This window comes from Brachyhypopomus gauderio, chromosome 11, assembly GCF_052324685.1.
Source record: "Brachyhypopomus gauderio isolate BG-103 chromosome 11, BGAUD_0.2, whole genome shotgun sequence".
NCBI lineage: Eukaryota > Metazoa > Chordata > Actinopteri > Gymnotiformes > Hypopomidae > Brachyhypopomus > Brachyhypopomus gauderio.
This window is the reverse complement of record NC_135221.1, coordinates 20993519-21009445: the sequence shown is the minus strand read 5'-3', so window position 1 is coordinate 21009445 and position 15927 is coordinate 20993519. Positions and strand designations below refer to the sequence as shown.

The window sequence follows — 15927 nt, the reverse complement described above, 5'->3', positions numbered from 1 at the left end:
GCCTTTGATTCACAAAGCACAAGGCATTAATCTATGATTTTATGCGCTGTTCTGTGTGGTTTTATCACCTCATTTTGTGAGTGTGTAGACAAGCGCATAAGTTAAAATATGACACACACATACAGAGCGTGTGTGTATGTGCGCACCTGTGTGTTTATGTATTTTTATTTATGTTTTTACTGCAAGTCAGTCACTGCACAATGCATTATCACCCACTAAAAATCACACCAGCAATACATGCAGTTGATCCTGTCAGAGCGGACCAATAATCTCACTTTAAGTGCCCCGTGGTGTACAGACAATATTTATTCAAAGCAACAAAACGAGGCCTCTGAGCAAGTGTGCATATTGTGTGAGCTAAACAGTCATAACTAGTTGTGCTCCATCACCACTGAGAATAAGCTAGCAGATGGGATCTGCGAAACATGTAGCAGTGAAGTTTTTGTTTTTTTCTTTTTAATTCATTTCTTTCCAGTCCAGACAGCACACGTTGTGAGCACATCTCTCCTCAAATTAACCAGGAGGGATCGCCCAGATTTTCAGAACGTTGCCAGTCACTCCCAAAGAGTCGCTGCCATACCCGGTTAGTTCAAATGCGAACAAACATAAGGGTTGCAGCAATGGCTCCGGCCCATAAAAGTAGCCTGTCGGAAATCATTACGGAGATGACAGCGGCCACCCTGTTGGGATGTAATTATCAGAGGGCCAAACCAAAGTGGGACTGAGTGGATTTGTTCCGAACGAGCTGTGGACTAGAGAGGCCCGGGCCAGTGTTAATGCAGTGAGGCCCATGTCCTTATTTACTGCAGAAAATGAGCGTAGAGAAGCGTTGACACGTTCTGTGCAAAGGCGCCATACTCGCTTTTAAAGGCAATTACTGGGATTATTTCCACAAAACAAATGCCAGCCTTCTTCCACTACCTCGTGCATAATGCATCTAATTGAATAGATTGCCTCTGAAATGAGAAATTCAGTATGCTTCTTTTCCATTAAATGTGGAGATATCATTTCAGAGTGACAATTTGCAGGCTTCAGAATCACATCCACTGACTGACACTCAAGCTTGTCTTCTGTGAGTTTCTCAGTCTTCTTAATTGCAACAGACTGAAGCATGTAAATAGATTGTGTCTTAGTTATACTGTACGCTTCCTTTCACATCCCTGGTGGGAACAAACCAGGAACTGGTCCACCCCAGGCTGGTTCTTCTCGTCAAGCTACTGATAACCCACAAGTGATGGCTTCATCGTTAGCATTGCTATAATTTCATTATATTACAAGTGCCTTTTGATATTGAGTCTAAAAACAAATGGTTTGTGTGTGTGTGTGTGTGTGTGTGTGTGTGTGTGTGTGTGTGTGTGTGTGTGTGTGTGTGTGTGTGTGTGTTGGTGCATGCATGTGTGCACATAGGACTGAATTTGCATAAAAAATCATATACATTACTCTTGCTTGCATACTGACAAGCTTGATTTACTTGCTTTCATTTGTTTGACTCCTCATGTCTAGAAGTGTGAGTGGATAGTTACTGGTCCATTCAAACGGTAGAGCACCTTGGACTGCACTGTTTCTGAAATGGCTATTTCAATAGAAGGAGTAACATTAAACCATCAATCACCTGACATTAATATACATTTATCTTACCCACCCATTTCACGCAATTCTAGGCAACAGAGAGGAATTCTGCACTGTACATTAAAGTATACAAGTCTCAGCTCTCAAGGCCATTTTAGGAGAGATATTTTGTAATCGTGAATAATTGATGGACATTCAACTTGACTTGTAGCTTTTAATTCAAGTTGAACACGAACTTGTTTCAATTATGTATCCAGCCAAAAAGGACAAGCACATGCTTCCTTTATGGTTATGTATACACCCAGTTTTCCATAAAGAAAAAAAAACACTCATTCATTCCAACAAACACATTTGTTGTTTCCTGGCCACTATCATGACACTCAAGCACTGAATGAAGCCACCTAGAGCTTAAGATAACTTCAGGCATTGAAACAAGGATCCAATCAATGCTTCCTAAAGCTTTAATCACACCCCTCTTTAATGATACTCTCTTCTGCAGGTTCTAATGTCTCCTTTACCAAATTACTTTTTTGCCCTCTCTGTACTTTCCCCCTATGGTTCTCCCTATCATATTGATTGATATTGGCACTTTTACTCCAGTTAGATGGAGGTCTGTTTCTTAAGCTGCTCTTGGAAAACGTCTTCGGTCGTTACCTATTTACGGTCCAGACAGTTGGGTTAAACCAGATGACTAACTGAAGCTCCCATTACAACAACCTGCTTTCCAGGGACATCGGTTTCTGTCAGTCTAGTGGAGTTCTAGGATAGTAACTGTCCCTAATACCGACCACCTTGATTGTGGGTGGATGGTACGAAGAAGAGGCAGATTCTGAGCACAGGCACACCCAGCTGGGAATGTCACTTTGAAAAATGAATTTTGGATCAAATCATTAGCAAGGTGGCAGGAGGCATGAAGAAAGCCCACACAAAAGCTCTTCTACCTAATTTTTTTACATCTACAACATACACGCTCACACACACACGCACACACACACACACACACACACACACACACACACACACACACACACACACACACACACAGCACAGCATTGTTGCCTGACTCTGTCTACACCCCACTACACCCCACCCCCATACTCTTGGAGTTCTTACCGGCAGGATCCAGACCATCAATCTATAACGAGCCAGCGCTCAGAACTCGAGGCCAGCCTGCTTTCTAGTTCTCCCACTCATCCATCTTCGGCCTCCCTCCTTCCTTGAACGTAGTCTCTCCCTTTGAGGGCGTGGCACAGTGAAACGAATAGATATTGTGACTATCACATGAAAGTGCACTCACTCCTAAAGGCAAGAAAATTGCTACTCACTGTCCAAAGGGGCAGATCCATTAGCAAATCACTAGTCCCCACGTATGACTGGACAACACCAAGTTATGAAAGCCGCCTGTGATGTGCTGCATAACATCATGAAGAACATGACATGATCCAAGGATAGGTGTTTGCTTAGGAGCAGACTGACATAGGCGAGGGTGTTTGCACTGCAGTCAGAACCAGCAGGCCCGGAGTCGGCGCGTGTGTAAGGAGGATCATGTGGACTGCGCGTGATCAGATTCGGTCATTCGAGATGATAATCTTGCCCTTTTCTGCTGATCCGAGTCCATAATGATAAAGATGGGTGGATTAAAGTTTGAGAGAGTGGGAGTGACCCTACATCAGTGAGACCTGATTAAGTAAAAATACTAGTCTAAATATTTTGTGGTTGTAGTATTTGTTTTGCACGCTGACTGATACATTGACAGAAAAGTGTGCATGCGTGTTAATTCAGAACAACATTTTAAAAGCCTGTAAGGCGTATGTGCATCTTGGGAGAGTACAAAAGGTTACATGAGCAAGAGACTATAAACTACAGTAGCTTGTATGAACACAGTGTTATCTTTTGTAAGCTGCTATTGTTGATGGAATCACAAATAGCTATAATTCATTTTTCTCCTGAAGAGAAACGTGTCAAAACATTGACCAGCCGATATGACAAACTGTGTGGCGTGACAGTGGAGCCAGAGCGCCATCATGTGGCGGTTGGCGTTACCGTTTTCACTGACACGGGAGCATGCGGTAGACATGAAGGCACTCTTATTAAAGCTCGTGTCTAATGGGTACTGTACCTGCTATGATCTAAATGACAGTCACACACTAATGATCCTATGATGACACTGCGCTATCCATTAAATTGGACTTCACATTCAGACTTATGATGTCCACCTAATGAAGAAACTTCACCGTCTGTCAATTTAAAGCCCCATCGTGCATAAGTGATGAGTCACAGCGAAATTGGGGGGAAAAAAACGTTTCTTACTTGTAGTCAGTTAAATTGGGCAGACAGAACCAGAAATTTCTACCTCAGTACTCTGGGGGGGGGGGGGGGGGGGCATCTCATCGGTTGTGAGTAGCGCTTTGTAGTATTTGACCTTAATCTATTTTGTACGTTTACTCATAGTTATTTATTCAAATTGCATAATCTAAAAAAACATCGACGTCTAGGCTTCATTGCCACATAAGCAGGTCGGAATTATGAATATTTACGATAAATGTTTACGACACATAAACACACACACAAACACACTACATCTTCAGTGAAACTCTTAAGACATGCGTCTATAATCAGCATTTATTCCATTATCATTAACCTATCACACATTTCTTTTATATACATTTTTAGGACAGTAGCATGGTGACTGTATTATTGGTACACTTTGTTGTTATTTCGCTTGCTTCTACGAATACTCAGTGCTGTTATTTAAAAATAACGCCTACAATGGCTATCCTAACCCATGTGCTTAAAAAAGTAAATATGCTAAACTTTGAACTGAAATGCAAATCGAAGGAATAGAGCAAATTCGTTTGTCAGTCTTCAAACTGTCTTCATGCTGTAGTCTTCCTGCAGATGATAGCTCCATCTCTCTTCTGACACCTTATCCTGCATGCCTTCTCAAAAACAGATTTGAGATGTCATTAAGAAATATCATTTCGGCACTGCAATTACCCCAAAAGCATCAAAGGTAGAAGGTTGCACTAGCATCAATTATGAAGAGTGTTAACAGAGTGGTGATGGCACGTCAACGCCAGTCTAGACCCACTTCACGCCAACTATTGTGGTAACCAATGAAAGTCACAAATCTCACATTTTACTATAACATTTTACTATAAACGAGTGAGGCGCGGTTGCAGTGTTACTTTGACTTTCTTCTCTCCTCATTGACGAGTGTGGCTAATTTTATAAGCGTTCGCATCAGGTTTGCCGAAGTACCACTGTGCTTGGTCTAATTAGCAATGAAGGCGAAGCCTCTTACAGGGCCAAATGTGCAGCGTTAACGGCAGTTAACGGTTAAAGTGGTGTCATCGCACTCATAGCGTATATGGACACGACTGTGGGGATCACTGCGCACTTCGGGTGTCATCGCACTCAAACCCAGTGTGGACACGGCAGCGCAAATCACAGCGCACTTCAGCTGATATGGGAGGACGCGCGCACCAATTAGCAGTGGTGAGGTCTCTGTGGAGGCTGTTAATAGTTCCATGTTCCTCCAGATTTCAGACAACCTCAGATGAACTGACATTCTTAACAAAGGCTCATCATCAGCTTTTCTTTCGACGACGGCTGCCTGAGTATTAAGGTGCCTATTCGTTTTCATCATATACGGTGGAGCATATCAGTTTGATATATAGCAGCCCTGCTTTGCCAGGCACTGATGACATCTATTTCCTTGGGCATCACGGTAAGGCCAAAGCAATCATTAAGGAACGCAAACCACCTGAGTCACAGACCGCTTTACACTTTAGTATCTGACAAAAGATGTCATAGTATAAATGCACACACCGCCAGCCTGAAGGACAGTGTTTACTGTCGGCCAGTCCTCACCCGGTAGTGCCTTTGGCATACTTTGACAGGACTACATTTATGTCTGTGGTATATAGATTTATTCTGTTACTGCTTACTGCTACTAATTTTGTGATTCATCAGGTTTTGTCCTGTCATCTAATCAGCTGTTCAACCTGTAAAAACATGTGTAGAGTGTAAAAATGTTTTACATGTTTATATATACATTTTGCCAACACTTATAATTCGGCAGTTACCAAAACATGAAGGTGACCTGCTCAGCCCACACTGAAACAAGCAGAACCAGTGGCCCGGGTGTACGGGAACACTGACCCAACTGCAACAGTTTGGTGAGATGAGGGCCTGTCACATTGTACCATGTAAGTCTAGGCCTAAGTCCACCCCAGCATTGGGAGAAACTGTCATATGGAGACAAGGGTCTTTGCTGTGAGATATTGTTTCATACTGCAGCGTTTTTCTCTGCTGATTCTGCCGAAGTGGACAGCGTACTAAAGGCTGGCGCAGAGATGTGACGCGGAGGAGTTGTGTCTCCAATGTCCCTGTTTGGTGCATAGGGGTGCTGATCTATCAACTCTTGGCCTGAGGATGTACTTGTGAAAAACAAGGCACCAGCCACAGGGGTGCACGTACAACTGCTGTTTGCTACCAGAGGCTGGCGTGCGCAACCCTGCAGAAGTGCTTCCGTGAACAGGGAAGTGACGTTCACAGGTCGTTATCTCACATCTTTGCAGATTTTAGTTTTAATCTCATTGTTTTTTTCTCCATGATTCCTCAGAACAGCAAGGACCATATCAAAGCTCTCAGCACAATGTTTACGAAATGTGTATAGCTCAGGTCCATATCAGAATGTAAAAACCTATAATGTTGTTTTTTTAAGAGTAAACATTTATTCCCCTGCTAATTTGACTGACTGAGACTTTCATCACTCCAGCTAACTATCAGGAACCTTCTGCCAGTTCGTTGAACTGTCCCTGCTTATCTTATGGCTCAGAAGCAACAGCACAGGTGTGTGGGCAAGATAGCTTGTGAAGCAGCATGTGGAGGGGGGGCACCCAGGCACGAGACGGTCCCGGCACTGGTCCATTTGGCACTTTTCGGCTGTCAGATAACTCACCAATCAAAAGGGCTTTGAAGGTAGCAATGAGACCATGAGTCATTCTCCAAGCTTTTCTCCCCTAGGACAAAAGGCCAGATCAGATCCTTGTGTGTTTAATATCACTTAGAGGAAATCACTAAGTCTTCAACTAATCCTGTTAGAAAGGAACATATTCAAACTCCGGTTATTGATAACAAACTTTGTTAAACTACAATGCACTTTTTGGTTTAGGTGAGTTTGTATTATGGGTAGCTTCTATTATATCACTTCACTAACTAAAGTGTAAAGAAATGAGTTACCAACAGTGTAGGCCAAAGGGCATATGTGAATTGAGCCCCATATCGTAGATCCCACTCATTCATCTGGATAAATTGAATCTCGTGTTGCATCAGTTCTAAACCCGAAGGGGGTGTAGGGAGTACACTTTGATGCCATCTTTTCTTTAAATGGCAATGAATTGCATCATACAAATAAAAGAAAAATCATTTGCTTCTTGTTACAACAAAATATTTGCATAAAAATTATTCACCAACAAAAGATAAGACTTGTGAGTTGTATCAGGTTTACTGCTGAAGAACTTAAAAATATAATTTATAAAGGGAAGGACTGATTCCTAAAACAGTACCCAAAGATGTGGATAAAATACTCTGTTGGAACAAATAGACCCTAAGTACCCAGGGCTGGCAGTCAGTTCTGCTAATGCAATGAAACATATCCTTAATTAGAACTGATGCCAAGTGTACACAGTCAATGCTATGAAAAAATAAATAAATAATGCAATTAAAGTCAAATTAAAGGGCAATCGTGGCCAGAAATGACTTACACTGTGTGCCTCATACTTATTCAACATCCATTTATAGCAGCTTAACACATAAAGTTATAAGGTCAAAAGTGCTCTTCAATGACAGCCAAGAGCAGTTTACGAATTGTTTTCAAGTCTAAGACTAGCAAAAGAGAATGAATATATATATATATAGACACATACACACTCACACACACACACAAACATACACACACACACACACACACACAATATATACACGTACACAATATATACACAAAAAGTCAAAAACTTGCCAAAATATCACAAACATTAAAATAAACACCATCATTACAGTTTATTCATCAATTTAGGCAAATCACCGCTAGGACTACACTGGTAGTCCCACAACACATACAAAATAAATGATTTAAATACATTATAAACCAGAACAGTACATTAACTATTTGTTGTCTGGCTGTGGATGTTATTTGTTTGTAAATTGAACTGTAAATAAAAAATAATAATTACAAGTCTACAGTACATCAGTCTAAAAGATGTATGAGCAGATCGCTGTAGTTTACCAGTTTTATGTGCTGCCATCTTGTCAGTAGGTCCCTACATTCCTCTCTTCAGCACAACGGACAGCTCCGTTTGAAAGACTGCTAATTCTAGTTCTTCATGCTGTCTAACTGCACTGTCGGTTTAATGACAGACTATAATGAATGCAGTATTTTTACATTGAGAATATGGATAAATTAAACCCAGTGAGTCATCACAGGGCAAACTGAAACAACCTGTTTTCTGTGTGCTGATGTGCATGAAGACACGTGATTGTGAACTGCACTCATTTTTAGAAACACCATCATCAAGTAACACAACACTGAAAACACTTTCATGGGTGAAGACTTGATATAGCATGGAAGTGCTCGCTTTCATGGCAATCTTTCCCTATGGTGCTGCTTCACTAAATGAGATGTCTCAAAGGTGGCGTAAGGCATATGGACTCACAGAAGCACGAAGAAAGATGGAAGAAAAATAAATTGATATCTCATGCACCCCAAATTTTGTGCCAGTTCCATGCATATATAAAATTTTACACTCTAGTATACAGTTCACCTGTGAAGAATACTTCTTATACTTAAAAAATACATCTCATACTTAAAATACTTCAAATATGTGATCTTTTGATATTTATCTTACATACAAGTTCAAGCTGCATGGTCCTAAGTGAATGAAGGTTTATTTGATTAATTCAGTTTAGAAGTATATTTTATATGATTGAAGCTTTTTTCATTCACCTAAATAAAATGCCAGCTTCATAATCTATGACAAAGCACTGCTGCTCTTAGGGAGGTCAGTTAAATAAAAATCTCATTTGGCACCTCGTGAACCTTGACTGTTATGGACCTGGTGACACGTCGACAGACGCCACACACCGCTTTGTCGCGCGCATGCATATATCGAACGTGACAGCATCGAAACAAACATCCCAGTGGCAGAGCCAGGAACTCTGGAAACAGACCAGCAGCTAGGAACTGAAAGATGCAGATTTCATTGGCTCGGGTACTGAGCAGCAGTTCAGTGCTGCAAGGCACTGATCAATGACATCCAGGCTTCACACCCTGCAAGCTGCCAGAAGATCTGAACCCATTCTGGGCTTAACCTGAGCTGGGCTCCCCCACAGAACCACAGCAGCTCACGCCAGGATGTCGTAAAGGATTTGGGGAAAAAAAAAAAACCAAAAGTGATTGTTTCATACTCTTTAGAAATCTTGGCACACTATAATCCTCAGACCATATCAATCCAGAAATCAGTGATAAACAATGAGGACAAAATAAAACATCTGCATTAATTTTAACATCAAAAGGTTATATATTTTGATATTTCAATTTATCACATTTATTTATGGGTATCTATGCTTATTAGTCCATATTATACAAAATGATGCATCACCTCCAAGAGATTACTTCTACATTGTGCCGTGTAAAATGCAGTTCATTAAATATCAAGAGTCACCAACAAGTCATTGCAAATGTTGTAGGGACTTTTAAATACTCAAGGGATTTGCTGTCCTTCCTCTGTTTCCGAGGCCAATCACACAACAAACCAGCAGACAAATTCAGTCCATGTTCTTAGTCACAAAGTTACAAAGAGTTCTTGGCAAAAATGAACTTTCATACACATTTGTCATGGTGCATAATGCAACCAGATTTGATACATGGGAAATCCATTTTTTCCAAGTCTGTACATGAAATTGTAATTTTATTCATATTTACGTTATCAGGAAGTGTGATAAATAGCATTTAGTGCAGCTATTAGACATAGACAATAAAAAACTATTAAATACAAATTTTATGAATGATTTGACTGTGCTCATTAGAGTGTGGTGATACAATACAAACAAAAATAACTCTTTTGACAAAAATATCAGAAATATAGTTTTGAACAAGAACTCAGTGGACATAGAAAAACTTCAGTGTTTGTCTTATCATGTGGGCTTACAGCATAAAACAAATTTTCAAGCTGTATTGTTGAATTCACTCTCTCTATATGAAATTCTTATCCACCATTATGTCTTAACATTGCTTTAACATTCATTATCTAATATCAAAGACAGAACTAAGCAACTATCAAAAGTATATCCAAGCATTATGTGTGTGATGTTATGCTTAACAATGCTACCAAGATGTTATAATTGAACACTGAGTAAAGTGCTTCAAATAAGATCTGGAATTGATCAGTCAGTCAGACACTCAACAAATCTACAGTATTTGTTTAACTTGACTTTGGCACAAAGAAGAAACCTTTTGACAAACTACAAATTCATAATGGGTAGTCACCTTAAACAAAAGTAAATGAATACCCTGTTCAGAAGATTTGGTGAAGGCTTTTGTCATGTTAAACTGACATTCCCTAGATCCACCTGCGTGGCACACCTCCAAACGAAACACTAAAAACCCCAAAGCCAACGTTCTCACCCTCAGAGAGTGTTTTACAGCTGAAATCTTTGGCAGCTCAACTTCAACCCTCTGCTGCCAATCACCACAGAACATGATCAGAAACGAGAAAGGAGTATCAGTTGGTGTCTTATTTTGTCTTGAAGGACAGCATTCAGCATATAGTTCATACTGTTGGATTATACCGCTAAGGAACCTTCCCCTGAATCCTGCTGCTCCTGCTAACAATAAGTGAATCATAGAGAAACCTGTTAGCATTTTAGCATTAGCTCATGCTAATGGTTACCACTAGCTTCTATTCTATTGTTAGCTATGTCAGCCAATTTGGATGAATTATGTCTTTATTATTGCCCTTAAATCCTACAAGGTGAACGCCAACTGTACATAAAGCAAAACAGTTAGAGACAGTTACATATCCTGTGCCGTTAACCATAGCAGAGGTGACTCTTGGGAAAACAAAATGGATGAATGAATGTATCATTCCTGGGATACTGACGCTTAGAGATGCCTTCATCTCCAGAAGAACAGAGTCCATTTGTCCTCTCATTATTGTCCATCCACAGTGTGGCATACTCACTTGAAGTGCCATCCAGAACACAGTAGTCCAGAATAAAAGCTGCAATTTCAGCTATTTTTTCAATGATGCTAACCTACCAAAATTTTGCCAGAAGGGAGATTGGCTCCGTCTAGGTTGCTGAATCTCAAATATGTCCAACTGTGTCAAGTCATCCGGGAGTACACACTGTCCTTGGGTGGTGGACTCCTGGGGGGGCGGGGACGAAGGGGACACATACCTGGTTTGGCTTACACCTGAGCAGCGCATAGGCAGAGGAGAGGGGACAAGGAGAACAGGGGGAGGGTGGACAACGAAAGACAGACGTTACTACGAGAGGCAAACCCTCACTGCCATTGTGAAATTAGAACTCATGCTCCACATAACACACACTACACAGGAAAACACACTTAGCTACAGCACTGACAGACTTGAGGAGGACAAGTTACTTTTCAAAGTTACTGGGGTTTTGAAGAAAATCTTAAAGCATATCTACATAATCCCAACTACGCTACAACTAGTACTAATATCAATCTGGACAATTGATATTTGTTGTTTAAAAAAATCGAGAAGTTGCCATGGCATCTTGGGGGGGGAAAAAAACAAACACAGCAATCTTGCAGCATGGAAACATGCTTTAAGATCAACTGCTTGTTTACCTTGGCTGGGAAGGACTTTTTATTGAGTCCTGTGCATCTTAAATTCCACAAACATTCAAGTCCAAGGATGCGTTTATGAACGTGTCAGCAATAGCTTTGGTGCTACTGCCCACTCTGATATAGAACTGTCCTGACAACAGTTGCCATGGCATCTTGGAGAAAGTTTAGCTCTACATAGAACGCTTATAAATATACCTTTATCATTTTCATACCATGTCCATATAATATGGCCCTCTTTCTCAAGATGATATCTATAAATGAATCTGCAAATTCAAGAAAATACTTCACCGTTTGTCAGTGAAGTACAATGGATTTCAAAACAAGGTGTAAATATGACAGTAAAAAAGTATTATCCAAAATACTTTAAAGATCATTCCATAGAAACGTCAATGTTCATGCTTTACTTTTTACTTTACAGATGACACACACACACGACTACATGGTTAAAAACATTACCACTTTGTGTTGTTCTTTAGAGAAAATTATATCATCATGCACAAATATTCATCTGTCTTTTCATTGATGTTTAATTAAATATTTCCAACTATCGCATCCATTTATCAAGTAACGTGAGGTCAAAAGACCAGCATCTTGATCACTGATTATATGCTCATTAGTGATTTGAAAACATCAACAGATAAATAAAGGGGGGAAAAGATTATAATATATATATATATATATATATATATATATATATATATATATATATATATATATATATATATATATATATATATATACGTATATATGTAAGAACAAAACCCACAGAGGTAGTGTGGTTATATTTTTTTTATATAGAATGCTTCTATCATCACTGGGAACACCCAACAAAGAAGAATAAGAACTTGGATATTTAGTTATGTCTGTCACAGCCTTTTCCTCTCCAGTTTGGTAAGATTAAAGGGGGAATAAGGATATCAGTACCTACAGAGCTGTGGGGTTCCTTGCAATAGGCCTTAACAGCAATGATAAGACAGGATCTCATCTTAAAGAGTAGAAAAATAACTGAATTCACCTGATATCGCTTCGGTGCCTCACCTTTCTGTTTGGTCACCTTACGCACGGTCATGGCTGCTTGCCGTTTCTGGTATTCAGAAATTTCAAAGCCTGAAGTCCATATGAAGTAAATAAATAAATGAAGAGACAGATCAATCAGAAAGTTGATGACTTTGAGCAAAGTCAGTAGTTTGTGAAGCAGGCATAGTGATATTAGGTCTGAACAGCAGAAGGTTCTAAAGGCATGCAAGAGGCTTGAGCTAATGTAAAAACCTGAAGGAATAGGGGTATTAGAATGCTGACTGGAGTACCTGAAGCAGGGTATCTGAAAGCAGGGACTGTGTATGCAATACAGCCTTTCTCACACACACCACAGAATTTTGATAAGCAGTCAGCATGGGTTCTCCAGAGACAAGAGAGAAGACCAATATAAAAATTGGGTCTTCTCTGCATTTACCTATTTTTTCATCTTCCTGCACCATCTTGCGCTCTTCATGAAAAGCCCTGAGCCAGCGGATCTTCTCCTCCAACTTCTTGGCCAGGAAAATGTGGATCTCCTCCGTGTCTTTGTTGTGCAGCTTGAAGGCGTTCTTCACGCTGACGTTGAAGTCGTCATCGCGCCCATCGATGGCGTCCCTCACGTCATACCTGTCCATGTCGATGCGTCCTTTGTAGTAGAGAATGTCACGCCGTATCAGGTCCTGCCAATGGCGGAGACGTCAAACGCATTAATAAAAGAGGAAATATAGAAAATGAACCCTGCGGCTCAGGCAGAGTGGGCTCGTGGGATCGATGTCTCCGTAAACCGCCACATTTCTGCGCAATTACTGTTGCTGCATCATTTCCCAATCATTTGAAAGAATGAATCGGACAATTCAGTTCAGTTTGATTCGGTTTTGTCAGAGAACTTTTTGCAGTCGGGATTGTCGCAGGGGAGGTTTACAGAAATCTGGGTGTGGATGTAAAACTTCCTGGGATGGGAAACACCAGGGAAAAACCTGGAGATCAGCCAGAACTCAAGAGAGGAAGCCCATTTTCCACTGGCTGATACTAAACAGTGTGATTTTGATATAGAAATTATAACAAGCTACATGTTTCATTAAGGTGTAATTCCAGGGAGTATATATACAACATGGGTGTCATAAATCTGATTAGATATTTTAAAACATATCGTTTTAAAAACATATCATGAAAATTTTTTCCAGAATCATTTTATTATATCTTTAACTTTGCAATAACCGCTACCACTACCTGTAATCTGGACATAAGAAGCAACACCATTCATACATTCATTCTCCTAAAATGAATTTGCAGGTGAATGAGGATTGTGTATTTTACTTGATCAGGATGTTGGAGGTGCTCACCCGAGTCCAGTGGTGTTTTTCTTGTGGTTCACGAATTAGGCTAGTGTTTGTGGGGACTACTCTGAAACCAGCATTAAAGGTCATCTTTTACTTAGACTCCATTTCTTCTGACAGCTCTTCACAGTTAGCACTCTTTAGAAGAGATTTAGAAGCTATTTTTACCAATTGAAGTATCCTTAGTGGGAGGATGGAGGCATGTAGCCTCCCTTACACCTTACACTGCTGTAATGAAGTGCACTTGATATTCCCACTTAATTCCCATTTAAACACATTTATATAAATAGTGTGAAGGAGCAACTGTTACCTCACTTGTCTTTTAACTTGTCACGCAGCTTATTAATCTACAGTTTGACGGGCTTTACAGTTTGAGATTAATCCTAAACACTCACATTTATCCACATAACCTGTCTGTGAAAAGTGTGTTTGTTTTATTTACTGTGTGTGTGCATGGGCGTGGAAGTGGGGGTAAAAGTGGACGTGACTACCCAGGGCCCATGTAGGGAGAGGGGCCCATTTTGCTCATGTGCCTCGTTTACTGGCATTTAAAGGGGTCCACTGACATTGAGAGTTTACAGGACCCAGAATTTGCTGCTACGCCCCTGTGTGTGTGTGTGTGTGTGTGTGTGTGTGTGTGTGTGTGTGTGTGTGTGTGTGTGTGTGTGTGTGTAAGTATGTATGAAAGTCCAGATATATAGTGCTGCTATATTCAGTCTATAACTGTTATAAGGGCCTACCATAAGGACCTATAACTGTTGATTGTGGCTGTGTATATATACTGTATATGTACACAATATTTCTGATCACCTTGCAAAATATTTGTCTTGACGGTTCATGAGAGACAGACAATTTAGAACTAATAGTAATTCAACTAAATTGTTCTCTGTTCTCATAAGATAGACTTTTAAACTGAAAGGATTTTAAATATAGCGCATAATTTTTGCTACTGTCAGGTGTACCATTTCAACTATTAAAAGGCTTCAGAGAGATTTTGCTCCATAGTATACTTTGACAGAAACAGAAAACAAGTAAAATATGGCACACAAAATAGTTTGTGTGCAATTTAAATACAAAAGTAACCTCCTTTGTGCTCAGAGAAGTAAACAAAACTAGCTCAAGAAACCAAACACTGTTATCAGACACTTCAGACATCTCTTTCTCTTCTTTCTTTTTCACTCTTGCGCTCAGGTGAGCAGAGAGAACAGTCACGGCAAAGGAATTTCAAAACTTCCATGGTGAGTACAAGCAGGCTAATGAGCATGGATTTATGCAAATCGCTCTATCTGGAGCACGAAGATTGATTTTCATTCACACGGCAGGCAATTTAAACCAGTGAAGTTGCTAAACACAAATACAGAGTTTTGTTGTTTGTTTCTTTTTTTATAAACAGTGATTTTATAAGCAAAATTACTCACCGCTTACGAACGCTGACATGCACGTTATTGCCTGTCGGTTAGCTTTAATAAGCATCTTCTGAATCACTGTCAAAAGCTTCGTAAATGAAATACTGAAAAGCAGCCTAATTGTCTCATAAAAGTATTTACATCTGTCTGCGGGGCTGATGTCAACATGGGGGAGATATCCCAGTTCAGCGTTTATAAGCCACTGATTGGTAGAAAAGGAGAGAAAAGTAGGCCCATTTTCACCATGCCCAAGAGACTACCATTACACATATTGGATTGCCTGAGCTAATAAAAAAAACAACACGGAACAAAGCTTTGTGCTGCATAATCAAAAGTGTCCTGAAGACTCTTCCAAATAAACAGTAGCTGCAGGCAATATTAAAGCAGGCCACAATTTCCCCGATGGAAAGAAATTCATCCGTCAAAGATGAAGGGGGGGGGGGGGGGGGGTTAGAGGAATGGATGCAGAAACGCACAGCCAACCATGTTTACATCCAGAGATTCATTTGTGCATCTATGTTAATTAAGGTCTACTAATGAGATGCTGAGATCCCAACAAGCAGAAACTTCCATTCGTTAGGTGTGACCAGCTTGTCCACAGGCAGGACACAGACACAGCTACTGTATTAACATATTATTGAGGTTTATAAACTCTGGGAACATCCTGGCCCCATCTTAGTTTCACTGATGGGCTTTACAAGTAATATTCCCTCCATTA

The 15927-nt window shown here is 40.2% G+C and overlaps 1 protein-coding gene across 12 annotated transcripts in view; it reads right to left on the bottom strand.

Annotated features, from left to right (window-relative positions):
- Positions 1–7620: 7620 nt before the first annotated feature.
- arhgef9b (Cdc42 guanine nucleotide exchange factor (GEF) 9b) overlaps positions 7621–15927 on the bottom strand; it is a 32749-nt gene continuing 24442 nt past the window's right edge. For 4 of the 12 annotated variants that reach the window (XM_077022664.1, XM_077022675.1, XM_077022667.1 and 1 more), the window contains 4 exons: positions 12903–13146; positions 12465–12556; positions 11662–11731; positions 7621–11047 (listed from right to left, as the gene is read on the bottom strand). In XM_077022664.1, coding sequence (XP_076878779.1) covers positions 10866–11047; positions 11662–11731; positions 12465–12556; positions 12903–13146 — 588 coding nt within the window. In that variant the 3' untranslated portion in view covers positions 7621–10865. Of the gene's footprint in view, positions 11048–11644; positions 11732–12464; positions 12557–12902; positions 13147–15927 lie in introns of those variants that run through there. The other 8 variants (XM_077022669.1, XM_077022671.1, XM_077022666.1 and 5 more) reach the window with 7 other exon arrangements.